Source organism: Muntiacus reevesi, chromosome 11 (assembly GCF_963930625.1).
Source record: "Muntiacus reevesi chromosome 11, mMunRee1.1, whole genome shotgun sequence".
NCBI classification, from domain to species: Eukaryota; Metazoa; Chordata; class Mammalia; order Artiodactyla; family Cervidae; genus Muntiacus; species Muntiacus reevesi.
This window is the reverse complement of record NC_089259.1, coordinates 35619455-35638047: the sequence shown is the minus strand read 5'-3', so window position 1 is coordinate 35638047 and position 18593 is coordinate 35619455. Positions and strand designations below refer to the sequence as shown.

At 35.6% G+C, this 18593-nt stretch overlaps 1 protein-coding gene across 1 annotated transcript in view; it reads left to right on the top strand.

Annotated features, from left to right (window-relative positions):
* LOC136144127 (proline-rich protein 13-like) overlaps window positions 1-2917 on the top strand; it is an 85981-nt gene extending 83064 nt beyond the window's left edge. Inside the window, exon 4 of the mRNA XM_065901799.1 lies at window positions 2464-2917. Within this exon, the coding sequence (XP_065757871.1) occupies window positions 2464-2917 (454 nt within the window). The remainder of the gene's footprint in view (window positions 1-2463) is intronic.
* Window positions 2918-18593: the final 15676 nt, after the last annotated feature.

Here is an 18593-nt window from a genome sequence, read left to right as displayed (position 1 = left end):
CAAGCAGCTCATACAAATAAATACCAGAAAAACAAACAACCCAATCAAAAAGTGGGAAAAAAGACCTACACAGTCATTTATCCAAAGAAGACATAGAGGTAGTTAATAAACACATGAAAAGATGCTCAACACCACTCATTATTAGAGAAATGCAAATAAAAACTACAATGAGATATCAACCCACACCATCAAAAAATGTACAAAGTATAAAAGCCAGAGAGGGTGTGGAGAAAAGGGAACCGTCTTGCACTGTTAGTGGGAGTGTAAATTGATACAGCCCCTATGGAGAACAGTATGGAAATTCTTTAAAAAAAAAAAATAGGAATAAAACCATATGATCCAACAATCCCACTACTGATCATATATCCTGAGGAAACCAAAACTGAAAAAGACACATGTACCCCGACGTTCATTGCAACTCTACTTATGATAGCTAGGACATGGAGCAACCTAGATATCCATTGATAGACGAATGGATAAAGAAGCTGTGCTACATATACACAACAGAATATTCCTAAGCCATAAAAGAATGCATTTGAGTCAGTCCTAATGAGAGGGATGAACTTAGAGCCTATTACATAGAGTGGGGTCAGAAAGAGAAAAACAAATATCATATACTAAATGGAATCTGGAAAGATGGCACTGATGAATCTAGTTGCACAGTAGCAGTGAAGACACTGACATTGAGAACAGACTTACGGACATGGCCGGAGTATACAGGAAGGGGAGGTGGAATGTGGAGAGAGTAACAAAGTATGCATTACCATAAGCAAAATCGACAGTTGATGGGAATTTGTTGTATGACCCAGAGAATTCAAACTGAGGCTCGATAACAACCTAGAGGAGTGGGATAGGGAGGGAGGGGGGAGGGAGTTCTAGGGGGAGGGGACATGGGGACACATATGGCTGATTCATGCTGATGTTTGGTAGAAACCAACACAATACTGTAAAACAATATCAATTAAAAATAAATAAATTTTAAAAATATTTTATATGGGAAAATCATCTGAAAAAAATGGATATATGTGTATGTATACCTTTGCTTTATACCTGAGAATAACACAACATTGCAAATCAACTATACTCCAATATATAATAAAAATAAATCATAAATTAAAAAATAAACACATTTTAAAAAACATAGATAGATAGATTACTGAGTAACATGAATTTCAAAGAGAGAGAGCCTCCTCAGGGAGAGATGGCTGTCTCACCTGTAGGACAAGATGGAAGATAGAGGTTCTGGCTGCCAGTCAAGATATGAATAAATTAAAATTTGGACAGACTACCAAAACCATTATGAGTTAGTATGTCAGTCTGATTTAAAAGAAAAAAAAAATCAGTTAATCTAAACACAAACAGAGTTTTCACTCATTTGTATATTATTAAGAAAGAATATTCTTTCCTAGAGCCCTCTACCTGGGGCTTATGAGAAAGTCTGCATGTAGCCTAGGAGACCATAGTGATTCTTCTTTGGTTATTAGGCAAAAGGAAAAAAATGGCTCTGACATCCAGGCATAAAAATCACCTCCATGGTAGAGAGAAAAATTAAAACTGCTAACAGAAGACTAGAAGCTAATGTCTACTCTGGAGAATGAGCAGGTGATAATTTTAAAAATCAAATCCTAAACCTACACCAAACATATATCTCTACAGCTAGAAAAAAAGTGAGAAACAACTACCTAATATCAAATATAGATACAAGTAGAGATTGGCTGTCTCAGAGATGAGGGACAGGATTCTAACAAAGCTCTTTCAGAGGCCCTGACAAAGGGTATCCCTATGACTGAGGTTAGAGTGAACTAAGAAATATGCTTGTGTGCTGTCAGAACAAGGCATGGAGCACAAGCAACATAATTTAAACACTGAAAAAGAGAAGGGAAGGGAAAGGAGTGCAACGATGGCTGACTGTCAAGTAACCTTCCAAAACTGAGGACAACCCTCCTCAGGAGTCCAATCCTTAGAAAAACCTCAAGCCTTTGTTTCCTATAGACTATTCACACAATGTGTGTTGAAGATAATCATAGCAACAAAAATGAGGAGGAACTGCAACTCTCATACACTGATTTGAGAATGTAAAATGCTATTGCCACTTTGTTAAGCACTTTCAAAGTTTCTTATTAAAATAAAAATTCACTTGCTTTATGGCCTAGAAAATCTTCTCATAGGTATTTATCCAAAATAAATGAAGATATATATTCACACACACACACAAAAATTCCGTGTATAGAACTGTTTACAAGTATCTTAACCAAACTTGAATACAACCCAATGTCCTACAACTAGTCATGGATAAACGAGATAAACAAATTGTGGTACATTCCTACAAAAAGTGTATTAGTCAGGAATAAAAAATGAGAGTTATTCAGGCCAAAAAGGAACAGGTCCACCCAGGCAGTGGTGTCAGGGTGACCAGACATCTGGATACCCCAGGTTCCTTCTTTCTCCATTCCTGGGCTGAAGGAAGCACTTGAACATATGGAATCCCGATGCTGGGCATCCAGGGCCATATCCACACCCCATTAACGGTGGGTATCCTGGAGGTTGCAATCCTTCCCATCTGTTACCTGCCAACCCTGCCTTTCCTCCAGACCCCTTTCCCACTCCCCCAGGAGCACACCAGGGGAATCCAGGCTTTCCCCCTTGCAGACCCTGTCATCCTATACCACAGCCAGGATATCCAGGATGCCAGTCCTCAGATCCCTACCCCTCTCCACACCCACCACCTGGCCCTGGCATGTGTCCTGTGAATTCATTGGTTCCTGGTATAGGAGGATCAGGAATAGTGATTGACCAGAAGGTGCACGAGAAAATGAAGAAAACTCTTAAAAAGAAGCAGAAACACCATAAGCATGGCAAGCATTCCTCCTCCTTCTCCTCCTTCTCCTCCTCCTCCTCCACCAGTGACTCTGACTAAATACAGGGCCTGGACCCTTCCCTCAGTCTCTCCAGTTCAGCTCTACCATCAAGTTTCAGATGCCCATCTTGTCCTGGGGGAATTAGCCCTTGCTGCCCCCTTACTCCCACCCTTGCAATCTAAGCCTCATTCTTCTGTTTAGCACTAGCTAGCTAGGACAAATCAAAAAGGAATTGCCATGGGCTAGCAAGCGCCATCTTCTCACCACTTGGCTAGAACTTTTAGCTAAATTTGACAGGAGAACTGCTTTTTGAAGATGGTAAGATTGGAGCTAGATTGTAAAGACAAGTCTAAGATCCGTAAAATGTGGCTTTTTTTTTTTTTTAATTTTCTTTTGTAATAGTTATGATTGAGGAGGTGCTGTGGACATTGAATTATGGAAAGGAGAAATGACCTGTACCTTTCTTGTAATTGTAGCAATCTTGGGTGACTTAGTGGCAAATAAACATTTCCCAGCAGTAAAAAAAGAAAGAAAGAAAGAACTATTGATACATGCAACAATATAGAATATTCTCAAGGACAATATGCTAAGCAAAAGAAGTCAGAATAAAAATGCTATAGTCTATAGAACTTCATTTATATGACATTCTGGAAAAGGCAAAATCAAATATTCAGTTAACAATTCAGGTTTTCTGAGTCCAGTGTTAGAGTGTTGGGTACAGGGAGAATACGGGCTGTTTTGGAGAGATGGGAGTATCATGTGTCTTGATTTAGGTGGCATAACTGTGTGTGTTAAAAATTATAGAATTTCATATCAGAGAGTGCATTTTATAGTTTGTAAAGTGTTCTTCAATATCTCTAACAAAATATATTCCAAGCATAGGTTCATTTACTCATGCATTATCAAGTTTAATTTTTCAGAATTTAAAATGTATTCTTAGTTTTCTACAAGAAGCTTTTAAGTAAAATAATTTAACAGAAACACATTTGCTGCCACATCATTATAACAAATTACACTTTCAGTTTTATTTTTCTTTGTTCCCTGATTTATATTTCCTTTGACTATTTAAAGATAATTTTTCAAAAATCATTTTAATATAAATTCTTTGTAATTTCTGGAAATAGTGTCTTCACCCATGTTTAAAAACTTAGCTGTGAAATATTTATATAAACCATGTTCCTAAAAAAGTAATTTCTAGATTCTGTTAATGAATAGGTCATATTTCATTTGCAATATGTAGGAAAAACCACATATTGTAGACAAAACTCAAGCATTTAAAATACTATGAAATGACAGCAATAATTTTGAAGTTTTGACATTGTTTAAAGTTTTAGAAGCAAAACTAAGATTGTTAGGACACTGTCTAGTGTCTCTCATTTTAAATTAACTATATTAGTAGAGTAATTATACAAACTTTTCCTTGTGAAAACTTGAGATATTCTATGTGTTATATAATCTTTCTGAATTAAGAAGAATTTCACTTTTAAATGTCTCCTGATATTTAAAAAAATATATGTATCTCTGATAAACAGAATCATGACTGCCCAGATGTCTACCTTCTAATCTCTGGAAATTGTGACTATTTTAGTTTATATGTCAAAGAGGAATTAAGATTGCAGATGGAATTTAGATTGCCACTGAAATTACCTTGAAATGAAGAGATTATCTTGGATAATCCAGGTAAACCCAGTGTCCTGACAAAAATAGAAGAAAGAAACATAGTAAAAGAGAGATGGCAATGAGATAAATAACTTAGGGTTGCAGGCTTAATCAACCATAGGTGCTTAGGTTTATTCTAGGCTTTCTATCCTGTTCCACTTGTAGTATAGTCTGAAGTCAAAGAGGCTGATTTCTCCAGTTCTGTTTTTCTTTCTCAAGATTGCTTTTGTTATTCTTATATATGTGTATACAAAGGAGTATCACTCAGCCACTCTAAAGAATGAAATACTGTCATTTGCAGCAACATGGACAGACTTAAAAGATTATATCGGCTGAAGTAAGCCAGACAGAGAAAAGCAAATATCTTAGGATATCACTTATATGTGGGAACTAAAAATAATAATAATAATATAAATGAACTTAGATACAAAACAGAATTAACCCCCCCCCCACCCCGCACACACACACACACAAACAACTTATTGGTACACAAGGGGACAGCTGAGGGGAGTAAATTAGGAGTTTGGGATTAATATATACACACTACTAAATATAAAATAGACAACAACAACAACAAAACCCACTGTATAGCATAGAGAACTTATTCAGTATTTTTTAACATCCTAAGAGAGAAAAGAAACTGAAAATTATATAGGTAGACAGAGAGAGAAATTAAAATAAAGAAATTAATATCTGATGTTAAAATTTTAAAAAGTTCATTATATAATAAAGGCAATACTTGCTTGTATCTTGCTTTAAAAAGTGCAGTGGCTTAAGTAACCAAAATATATGTATTATGAAAAACAATAACAACTGAATTAACAAAGTAGTGGCTAAAAAGAAAAAAATTAAAAAGTTGCCGCCTTAAAAAGTAAAGAATGGCATCCTGAGGCAAAGAGTACAGTAGTTCTGGAAAAGTCAAGGAGATAACTTTCTCTACTAGAGTCACCAGAATGTAGCATAGTCATGCAAGCCCCTTAATGTTAGCCCAGTAGCACCCACTTCAGACTTCTGACCTTGAGCAAGGTAAGACAATAAGTCTGTGTTGTTTTAAATCACTAAATCTGTGATAATTAGTTGCAGAGGAAAGTAACACATTATATAAAATAATTTCTGAGGTAATGTACCTGTAATTAATGTTTTAATTATAAGTTATATAAAATTTTGAAAATAAATATTAATGCTTAATTTTTATGTAGTGAAATATCCCACTGATAAGACTAAAAATAAAACAAAAATGTTGCATGATTTAACTAGACATTATATAAAACCTTATGATCAAAGCTGTGCACAGAGAAGTAAAAAATTAAGGGTTTGGGCACATTAGGAAATATATGTAAATGATTTAGTTTTGATTATATTGTCATATGAAGTAGGTGAATTACTTATCAGTCATCTGGAAATGTTTCTTGAAACTCAAGAAATAAAAAGATTTAAAAATCTAAAATTTTACTTTTGGTGATATTTGTTAGCTATACGTTCAGATTATAAAAGTTCCAGAAAATACAAGAAAAATAAAAAGGAAAAACAGAAGTTCTGAGAATAAAATGAGAAGACAGAAACATACCAGATTATGACCCTGAACTTAGAAAAATTGTTGTATCACAATGACCTAGAGCAAAAGAATACCAAGAAGCAAATTACCATTTTCTAATCATGTAAAGAGGTTGAAAACAAGAAATCTATGAAATTTTGTAACTGTAAAGCTCTGGTTAATTTCAGAGAAATAACTTAAAAATTCTGCATACTGAAGGTGTATAAAATTTTGAAGATTGACTCAATGGTAAAATTAAGGTAGCAAAATCCTTCAAATATGAGAAATAAATTTTGGGTGGAATAACAAAATTAAGGACAAATCTGATACAGATATTTAAATGATATAATGTAAGTAAGTTCTTGTCATCTCTAGCAAGAACTGCCTTTCTTACTTCATCTATTCTACAAAAGCCTTGCCAAGATCTGTAACAGTCCATATGATGTGGCTATTGGCTTACCCTCTGATCTCATTGTCCACACATCTTCTCTTTCTTCCCTGCAATCCAATCATATTTCAGTGTTTTTCAACTTATTTCTGCTGCATGCTAGGCATGTGGCTTTAGAATGCTGTTCACAAAGAGTTCTGTGTGAGGAAATCACACATAATCTCAACCTCCTTCAGATACTGCTATCCTATTATTTACAAAGGCTCAAAATAAACCCAAGGTAGACTGAAATCCCTTCCATGTGTTTGAGAAAATAAAACAAATAAGGTTTGGGGAGCGCTAGTAACCTCTATCCTACTGACTTCATCTTCCCTCCAATAATCTGGTGTCCATAGGTTCCCTTGGTGTCTCAGATGGTAAAGAATCTGCCCGGGTTCTATCCCTGGGTCAGAAAGATCCCCTGGAGAGGGAAATGGCTACCCCCTCCAGTATTCTGGCCTGGGAAATCCCACAGACTTAGGAGCTTGACAGGCTAGAGTCCACAGGGTCACAAAAGTTGGACACAACTGACTAACACTAACTAACTAGTGTTATAAATGCTATTTTATTAAAATGTGAATGCCATGTCTATTTTAAGCTTCAGTTCAGTTCAGTCGCTCAGTCGTGTCCAACTCTGCGACCCCATGGACCTCAGCACACTAGGTCTCCCTGTCCATCACCAACTCCCAGAGTTTACTCAAACTCATGTCCATCAAGTTAGTGATGCCATCCAAACATCTCATTCTCAGCCGTCCCCTTCTTCTCTCACCTTCAATCTTTCCCAGCATCAAGGTCTTTTCAAATGAGTCAGTTCCTCGCATCAGGTGGCCAAAATATCAGAGTTTCAGTTTCAACATCAGTCTTTCCAGTGAACACTCAGGACTGAGTTCCTTTAGGATGGACTGGTTGGATCTCCTTGCAATCCAAGGGACTCTCAAGAGTCTTCTCCAACACCACAGTCAAAAGCATCAACTTCGGCACTCAGCTTTCTTTACAGTCCAACTCTCATATCCATACATGACTACTGGGTAAACCATAGCTCTGACTAGACAGACTTTTGTTGGCAAAGTAATATCTCTGCTTTTTAATATGCTGTCTAGGCTGGTAATAACTTTCCTGCCAAGGAGTAAGTGTCTTTTAGTTTCATGGCTTCAGTCACCATCTGCAGTGATTTTGGAGCCCCCCAAAATAAAGTCAGCCACTGTTTCCACTGTTTCTCCATCCATTTGCCATGAAGTGACAGGACTGGATGTCATGATCTAAGTTTTCTGAATGTTGAGCTTTAAGCCAACTTTTTCACTCTCCTCTTTCATTTTCATCAAGAGACTTTTTAGTTTCTCTTCACTTTCTGCCATAAGGGTGGTGTCATCTGCATATCTGAGGTTATTGATATTTCTCCTGGCAATGTTGATTCCAGCTTGTGCTCCATCCAGCCCAGCATTTCTCATGATGTATTCTGCACATGAGTTAAACAAGCAGGGTGACAATATACAGCCTTGACATACTCCTTTTCCTATTTGTAACCAGTCTGTTGTTCCATGTCCAGTTCTAACTGTTGAGGAGCTAGAGAATAGAAAACCAGAGATTTTAAACTTAAAACATTTAATTATTCTCCATTGGTTTCAAGACTGGCTTCCCTTATTACCTGTCTATATGTATCATCATCCACTTTCTTCAAGATCACATGTAGTTCATCCACTTTTGATGAACTTTTGATGAACTCACTGAATACACTTTTGACGTATTTCATCACTTTTGATGAACTCACTGAATATACCACACTAGTTCATGCCTCTATTCTTCAAAACATGCTATTGCCTCTTCTCACAATGTGCTTATGCTCATGTTAGCTGATGTCCTTGTTTTTTGTAATGGTATCTCTGTCTTCTCCCTTAAAAAATCAACCACTTTCTCTACGTGTACAACATATACTATTTATTTTGTCTAGTATACTATATGGAAACTATATTTATAGTTTATAACTACATAAGTTATTACTTATGCAAATCAAAATTACAATAAGGTATCACCTCACACCTGTAAGAATGACTATCAAAAAAATCAACATACAATCTATGCTGAAGTGGATATGGAGAGAAGGGAACCCTTTGCACTATTGGGAATATAAATGGATACAGCCACTATGGAGAAAACTATGGAAATTCCTTAAAAAGCTAGAAATAAAATTACCCTATGACCCATCAATTCCACTAATTGGCATATACCCTGAGAGAACCATAATTCAAAAAGTCACATGTGTCCCAAATTTCATTACAGCAGTATTTACAATAGCCCGGACATGGAAGCAACCTGATGCTCATCAACACCCTTTTGTTTCCAATTACTAGACTGTGAGTGTTTTGGAGACTCCGTCCTTATCTTATTTATTGTGGTTGTCTATCACCATACCAATACCTATTGTATAATATTTTGCAAAATTAATTGCAGTGAAAGGAACTGAAGTGGAGTTGTTAGAAATGGTAATTATAAGGAAGAAGGATGTGATTTGTATTTCAATATTGGGTAAGCCTGGAGGAAATTACATGTTGATCAACCAAGAGCCTCTTCATGAAAATTATTAAAATGTGAAGTATTGTTCAAATAAAATTATTATTTTAAAATATTATTTAAATAAAAGTGAAAAAAGATGCTTTCAGCTAAGAAATTTAATAATGGTTTTAATAACTCAGAGAATAAGAATTGTTATAGCCCAGTAATTTGTATTAAAATAATGTTATCTATCTTTTTTAACATATATTTTTTTAATAGAAGTCTTTTTTTTCATTTATTTTTATTAGTTGGAGGCTAATTACTTTACAATATTGTAGTGGTTTTTGCCATACATTTGAATCAGTTCTAATGAGATGGATGAAACTGGATCCCATTGTACAGAGTGAAGTAAGCCAGAAAGATAAAGACCAATACAGTATACTAACACATATATATGGAATTTATTTATTTATTTATTTATTTTTACATTTGTGATTTTTTTTTATTTTTTTTATTTTTCAATGGGTTTTGTCATACATTGATGTGAATCAGCCATAGAGCTACACGAATTAAAAAGATGGTAAAAATAGAAGTCTTTATTCTATTTGGGGAAATTAAGTAATTTTTCAACAGAGAGAGTCAATTAATAAAAATCAATTTGTGTGACTTGAGTTATTCTCAATTAAAATGCATTCTAATTGAATATAGAAGAAAATTCCAGGAAATAAAATGATTTTAATTATAAACTTTAGGCAGTAGATTTGTCATGATCAAAAGCTCTTTGATGTTCATTTTATCCCTTCCAAAGTGACCATTTCAAATTCACATAAATTTGAAGTTTAGGAGTTCATTTTATAATACCTTAGTTAAAAATTTTTAAGTTATCATTTAAGCAAATAGATTATTTGTATAAAATGTAAATGTCACTATTTTGTTTTAGAATAGCCAGTCTCTGGACATATTGATCAGGGCTTCTCAAATTGAAGAGCAAAGAGGGCATAGATCAGGACAGATATACTTTTATTTTCTGTGCTGTTACCATTATTGACTAGGTTTTACATATTTATAAAAATGATGTGAGATGTTAGATTATTAGAAAACTAGAATAGATTTTAAAAATTTGGTTTCATAAAATTGTGACTTTATATTAGAAAACTGAGGATGCAGAGAGAAAGAGTCCACTTCTTGTAATTGCAGTTTGTCTTGGAAATTAGATAATGTAAGCTCTTTTCACTAGAGAACATTCCAGTAGGTATAACATTATGTCAGTTAAAATGCAGGCAAAGGTTTTCTATGTTCAAGTCATGACTGACAAGCAGGAAGGTAAATATTGATACCAGATTTGGTTAAGAAACTTTTGTCATATTTACATTTCATTTCTGAAGCTCTAAAGATTTTGTCTTTGTAAAGCAAATAATCTTTCATTTTTCTACTGTTTCATATACCTCATTATAATTTTATTTTTATGATATCCAATAACTTATTGTTTTCTCTAGGATTTTAAAGTTGGTTTCTATAAACAGGAATTGTTTACTAGAAAGTGGACTCTTGTGACAACTTGATGTTTGATAATGGTTCACCCAGAGGGGTGTTGAAAATTAAAGAACTACAGTAAAATGACTAAAAAATTCTTCTCTGATCTAAGTTTGACTCTCAGACTACATAAATTTTGCTTCAAATTTTTGAGGAATTCTCAGTGTACTTCCTGTATAATGACTATAACATGGTCTAAATTTATGTTTCTATAACTAACGCACATAACATGTACATAAAATACTTCATGCTTGCATGTATTCCATTGCACAGATTGTCACATAATTTTAACTCTCAATCCTAGTGAGATATTGCCCTAGAACTGACTTGTAGAGATTTGCTATTATATCCTATGGCTCCACTAATGGAAATTACTTAAAAAGAAAAACTTTCATCAGTCACATCTAGTACTTTTTGAAATTTATTCCAGAAGCTACAACTTGTAATATTATCACTGACATTTTGATAGCATTGGTGAGAATAACACCTAATTTGATTAAAACAAAGTATTTGTTGAATGGTTAAATTACAGATAATTTTACATGATTTGGATAGTCAAATATATCTTTTGCAAAGGTAAAACCTTAATTTTGAATTGTTGCATCATGTAAAAGAGAATCTTATATTGGATAGTACTCCTACATGATAAGATGTTATAAACTATATTTTCAAAAATCTGATACGTTTGTTAAATTAGAAATCAAAACACAGTGCCCATCTTTGCATGAAATGTCCCCTTGGAATCTCTAATTTTCTTGAAGAAATCTAAAGTCTTTCCCATTCTATTGTTTTCCTCTATATCTTTCAATTGATCACCGAGGAAGGCTTTCTTTCCTCTCCTGGATATTCTGTGGAACTCTGCATTCAATTGGCTATACCTTTCCTTTTCTCCTTTGCCTTTCACATCTTTTCTCTTCTCAGCTATTTGTAAGGCCTCCTCAGACAACCATTTTGCCTTTTTCCATTTGTTTTTCTTGGGGATGGTCTTGATCACTGCCTCTTGTACAATGTTAGAAATCTCTGTCAATAGTTCTTCAGGCACTCTGTCTATCAGATCTAGTCCCTTAAATCTATTTCTCACTTCCACTATATAGTCATAAGGGATTTGATTTAGATCATACCTGAATAGTCTAGTGGTTTCCCCTACTTTCTTCAATTTAAGTCTGAATTTGGCAATAAGGAGATCAGGATCTGAACCACAGTCACCTCCTGGTCTGGTTTTTGCTGATTGTTTAGAGCTTCTCCATCTTTGGTTGTAAATAATATCATCAGATTTTTGTATTGACCATCTGGTATTGACCATGTATTGAGCCATCTCTTGTGTTGTTGGAAGAGGGTGTTTTCTATGACCTATGCATCCTTCTGGCAAAACTTTGTTAGCCTTTGACCTGCTTCATTCTGTACTCCAAGGCCAAATTTGCCTGTTACTCCAGGTGTGTCTTGACTTCCTACTTTTGCATTCCAGTCCCCTATAATGAAAAGGACATCTTTCTTGACTTTTAGTTCTAGAAGGTATTGTAGGTCTTCATAGAACCGGTAAACTTCTGCTTCTTCATTCTTCAGCATTATTGGTTGGGGCATAGACTTGGATTACTGTGATATTGAATGGACTGGCTTGGAAATGAGCAGAGATCATTCTGTCATTTTTAAATTGCACTCGAGTACTACATTCCAGACTCTTTCATTGACTGTGATGGCTACTCCATTTCTTCTAAAGGATTCTAGCCCACAGTAGTAGATATAATGGTCATTTGAATTAAATTCACCCATTCCAGTCCATTTTACTTCACTGATTCCTAAAATATTGATGTTCACTCTTGCCATCTCCTCTTTGACCAATTCCAGTGTGCTTTGATTCATGGGCCTAACATTGCAGGTTCCTATGCAATATTGCTCTTTACAGCTTTGGGCTTTACTTCCATGACCAGTCACATCCACAACTGGATGTTGTTTTTGCTTTGGCCCCATCTCTTCATTCTTTTTGGAGTTATTTCTCCACTGAACTCCAGTAGCATATTGGGCACCTATCAACCTGGGGAGTTCATTTTTCAGTGTCCTATCTTTTTACCTTTTCATACTGTTCATGGGTTCTCAATGCAAGAATGCTGATTTGGCTTGCATTGCCTTCTCCACTGGACCATGTTTTGCCAGAACTCTCCAGTATGACCTGTCCCTCTTGGGTGGCCCTACAGGCATGGCTCATAGTTTCATTGAGTGAGACAAGGCTGTGGTCCTTGTGATCAGCTTGGTTAGTTTTCTGTAATTGTGATTTTCATTCTGTCTGCCCTCTGACGGAGAAAGATATGAGGCTTATAGAAGCTTCCCGATGGGAGATATTGACTGAGGGGAAAACTGGGTGTTTCTCTGATGGGGGCAGCCATACCCAGTAAATCTTTAATCCAATTTTCTGTTGATAGGCGGGACTGTGTTCTCTCCCTGTTGTTTGACCTGAGGCCAAACTATGGTGGAGGTAATGAAGATATTAGTGATCTCCTTCAAAAGGTCCTGTGCCTGTACTGCTGCATTAAGTGCCCCCAACCGAGCAGCAGGCCACCACCTACCCACGCCTCTGCTAGAGACTCCTGGACACTCACAGACAAGTCTGGGTCAGTCTCTTGTGGGTCACTGCTCCTTTCTCCTTGGTCCTGGTATGTGCAAGGTTTTGTTTGTGCCCTCCAAGAGACTGCTTCCCCAGTCCTCTGTAAGTTATGGCAGCCCTATAGTGGGGTAATGGCGACTGACTCCAACAGGGCTTATGCCATACCCAGGTCTGCTGCACCCAGAGCCCCTGCTGCTGCTGCAGCCCACTGCTGACCCTTCCCTCCACAGGAGACACTCAGACGCAGTTCTGGCGCAGTCTCTCTGGGTTTTCTGGGTCCCGGTGTGCACATGCTTTGTTTGAGCACTCCAAGTATCTTTGGGGGGGTATGGGTTTGATTCTAAATGAGATTTAAACACTAATACTTACTTGCTGGGGCTTCTTCTTTGCCCTTGGACATTGGGTATCTTTTTCTGGTGGGATTCAACATTCTTCAGTCGATGGATATTCAGCAGTGAGTTGCAATTTTGGAGTCCACGCAGAAGATGAGTGCACGTCCTTCTACTCCACCATCTTGGAGTCTTAAAAAGTTACAATAGAGTGGGAAAGACTAGAGATATCTTCAAGAAAATTAGAGATACCAAGGGAACATTTCATGCAAAGATGCACACAATAAAGGACAGAAGCAGTATGACCCTAAAAGAAGCAGAAGATATGAAGAAGAGGTGGCAAGAATATACAGAACTATGCAAAGTAGATCTTAATGGCCCAGATAACCACGATGCTGTGATCACTCACCTAGAGCCAGATATCCTGGAATGTGAAGTAAAGTGGGCCTTAGGAAGCATCACTATGAACAAAGCTAGTGGAGGTGATGGAATTCTAGTTGAGCTATTTCAAATCCTAAAAAATGATACTCTGAAAGTGCTACACTCAATATGCCAGCAAATTTGGAAAACTCAGCAGTGGCCACAGGACTGGAAAATGTCAGTTTTCATTCCAATCCCAAAGAAGGGCAATGCCAAAGAATGCCCAAACTACTACACAATTTCACTCATCTCACATACTAGCAAAGTCATGCTCAACATTCTCCAAGCCAGACTTCAGTAGTTCATGAACCGTGAACATCCGAATGTTCCAGCTGGATTTAGAAAAGGCAGAGGAACCAGAGATCAAATTGTCAACATCAGTTGGATCATCAAAAAAGCAAGAGAGTTCCAGAAAAACATCTACTTCAGCTTTATTGACTACAACAAAGCCTTTGACCGTGTGGATCACAGCAAACAGTTGAAAATTCTTCAGGAGGTGGGAACACCAGACCACCTGACCTGCTTCCTGAGAAAACTGTATGCAGGTCAAGAAGCAACAGTTAGAACTGGACACGGAACAACAGACTAGTTCCAAATTGGGAAAGGAGCATATCAAGGCTGTATATTGTCATCCTGCTTATTTAACTTATATGCTGAGTACATCATGAGAAATGCTGGACCAGATGAAGTACAAGCTGGAATCAAGATTTCCAGAAAAATATCAATAAACTTGGTAATGCAGATGGCATCACCCTTATGGCAGAAAGCAAAGAAGAACTAAAGAGTCTCTTGATGAAAGTGAAAGAGGTGAGTGAAAATTTTGACTTAAAACTCAACAGTGAGAAAACAAAGATCATGACATCCAGTCCTATCACTTCATGGTAATAGATGGGGAAACAATGGAAGAGTGACAGACTTCGTTTTCCTGGGCTCCCATGTCACTGCAGATGGTGACCACAGCCATGATATTAAAAGACGCTTACTCCTTGGAAGAAAAGTTATGACCAACCTAGACAGCTGAGACATTACTTTGCCAAGAAAGGCCCATCTATTCAAAACTATGGTTTGTCCAGTCATCATGTTGGATGTGAGAGTTGGACTATAAAGAAAGCTGAGCACCTTTCAAATTAAAGTCAAACCTAAAACCTAATTTTGGTTTTGGTTAGAATTAACTGGAATTGTGTATGCATATGGACCAACACTTTACATGCTCTACTTTTCCAGACTTAAGCTGCTCTTCACCATTTATATAATGTGACACAATATATATCAGATTATATATGTGTGTGTATATATATATATATATATATATATATATATGTCTCACAATATCACAATATATATCACAATATCATATTCTCAAAAATCCTGAATGCTTGTAGAAAAGTGCTTCATGCCACTTATATATGCAATATTCACATTTTCTATGCAAAATTGTTGCATCATACATTGTAATAAAGAAGTTTAGAATTAATAGATTTTTTTCTGTCTTGTAAAAATTTTTTTTTCAACTCAATCTAAATCATCCATATCCTCCTCATGCTTTATTTGTATTGGGCACCCACTTGGAGCAAGAGAGAACTAGCATCTCTAATCCCATGCTAGATATTCAATAAACATACTCATTAAATCAGAAAATATATTCATTATGTTATACTTTATGGTTAATCTTAATAAAATTTTGGATTGATAAGACTCTATGCATGGATTTTAACTGTTGCACATTGAATTTTTGAATCTGAGTCTATCATGTAAAATAAAAGGCTTAATGAATTCAAACTTCATTGTTGCATTTCCTAAGATACTAACCAAGAGGAGCCTGAAAGCTCCTCTCAGCTTGACTAACTGAACTTCACACTGGAATTTTCCTGACTAGATATGGGCCCCTGACCTTTCTTTTCTTAGAGCATTTACTTTAGAATGTATAAATACGTTCTTTCTCTGTTCCTTTAAGATGTAAATATCTTTTAAAGACATTTTTCAGTTTTACAAGCCAGGAATGTCTTTCTTAAGTTCCTGAAAACTGTTTCTTTGAAATATGATCATCAAGAAAGACACCACAATTATCTTCCAGTCTCTATCAGAGGATAGAGGCCTAACTGAATGGTGCCGACTTGCAAACTCAGGTGGCATAACCATAGGGAAACACATTGCAAACTGAGTAATAATTCAGTGTTCTAGACACATCCCATTGATCAACCCCCCTACTTTCAGGACTTTTCTCTACTTTGCAGTAGCTCCTTCTAGCTCTTTAAAACCTTTTCCTGCCCTTTTTACAATAGAGTTGAGCTCAATCTCATTTCTGGTTTCCTTCCCCTGTTACAATAGTTATGTATAAAGTCTTCTTTGCCAGCTTAAATTTGAAGAGGGAAATTTTTGCTGTGACAATAAGTTGATATACTTTTGGTGAAAAATAGCTATAAATAAAGCTAACCTAATTTAAAATAAATTGTTGATTTTACTTTATTTCTACCAAAATTTTATTTTTAATGCCATATGTGCATATATAAATACTCCTTCTATTTATCATCTAATGAAAGTATTTAGCTATGGATTTGAAAATTATACCATCAATGTATAAATTGGTAATACTGATCATCAATTAGTTGAGATTGATAGCCATGTCACTTTATTACTCCAAGACAAAACCATAGGGGAAAAACGAACTTCAAAATCTTTCTTGAAATGAACTAGTGGATTTATTTTTTATTTATATGGATGGTACAAGGTGTAAACAAGACAAAATTTGGCCACGGGAAGAGACATATCCAATATAAGATCATGGCATCTGGTCCCATCACTTCATGGCAAATAGATGAGGAAACAATGGAAACAGTGACAGATTTTACATTCATGGGCTCCAAAGTCACGGCAGATGGTGACTGCAGCCATGAAATTAAAAGACACTTGCTCCTTGAAAGAAAATCTATGACAAACCTAGACAGCATATTAAAAAGCAGACATTACTTTGCCAACAAAGGTCCTTATAGTCAAAGCTATGGTTTTTCCAGTAGTCGTGTATGTATGTGAGAGTTGGACCATAAAGAAAGCTGAGCAGTTAAGAATTGATGCTTTTGATATGTGATGTTGGAGAAGATTCTTGAGAGTCCCTTGGACTGCAAGGTGATCCAACCTGTCCATCCTGAAGGAAATAAGACCTGAATTGGAAGAACTGATGCTGAAGCTCAATCTCCAATACTTTGGCCACCTGATGCAATGAACTGACTCACTGGAATAAACCATAATGCTGTAAAAGATTGAAGGAAGGAGAAGAAGGGGATGACAGAGTATGAGATGACTGGATGGCATCACCAACTTGATGGACATGAGTTTGAGCAAGCTCTGGGAGTTGGTGAAGGTTGGGGAAGCCTGGTATGCTGCAGCTCATGGGGTTGCAAGAAGCTGGACATGATTGAGTGACTGAACTGAGTTGAAACTCTGTCATTAATTAGAACATGGGGTATTTTGATCAATTCTCATCATTAACATATGTGTAACTGTATGCATATATATTTACAGTATATATAAAATACATTTAATACACTAAGGCATACAATGTATATTATATACATATAAAAACACAAATATATTTAATCCTTTATGCTGACAATTTATTCAATATGAAGACAAATTTTCTATGAAACTTGATTTGCAAAATGAAATATATAAACTAGAATCTGACCATCATTTAGTTAGGGGTACACAGTCCATATGATTTTATTTAAAAACTACATAATTTGTAACCCTGTATAATTACAATATATTTAAATATATTTAGAATTTATTTTATAACAAAGTGCTAATATAAGCTAGATTTAGGGAGGATCAGAATGTTGTCTACCATTTTTTCAGTCTGTCATAACTTCTTCTCAAGAACAATTGTGGAAACTTAAGCAATAATATGAAATAGAACAGTGTTTAACAAGCCTAAAGAAATAACTTGTAATGTACTCTTAATTTTTCTAATATATGTTTGAAGTTTTTATAATATGCAAATCAACTGATAATGTTTTAGGGAAATTCATTTTGCCTGACTCATTCTATTGATATGTATCACTATGTAATCTCTCATCCAGAAGTTCAGAACAATACCCCTAAAATTTAAGGAAGAATATAGTTTAAAGGGATTATAGTCTTTGAAAAAGTAGCAAAAAAAATTTAAACAATAAAATTTTCAGAGTTGAATTGCTGTAATGAGTGATGTACATGCCACTGATTTACATGAAGTGATTATTGGATTTTTCAGTGGCTAAAATTCTCATGAACACTTTAAAATACAGTCTGATATTCAACTATTTAGTTACATAAACCTTTTTGGGGGGAGGAAGAGTACACCTAATGTAAACAAGAAAATCTGTATATGAAGTTTGTATTGGTTAAGTGCCCTTAGCTATAAGCAATACAAAATTTCTTCTAATTCATTTTTAAAAGAATAGAATATTTAAAATATTAATATGATAAATTACAGAATAGAAGAGTATAGCGCATTTATATTTTAGGAGGTGCCAGATATGGTGCAACTAGTTGGTAGCTCAATAGTCAGGATCTTGGAACACTTTTTCATAGATTCATAGTGAAAGATGGTGTAAAGTGGAAAGTAGTGAAATGTTTGTTTTTTCCTGTAACTGATAGGGACAGAGTAAAGGGACAAAGTAGGTGATTAAATAGTTAATCCCACTAGGGGATTGTAAATTGAAAAAAATATGAGAGACTATTGTAAGCTAATGATTACTCAAGAAAGCAG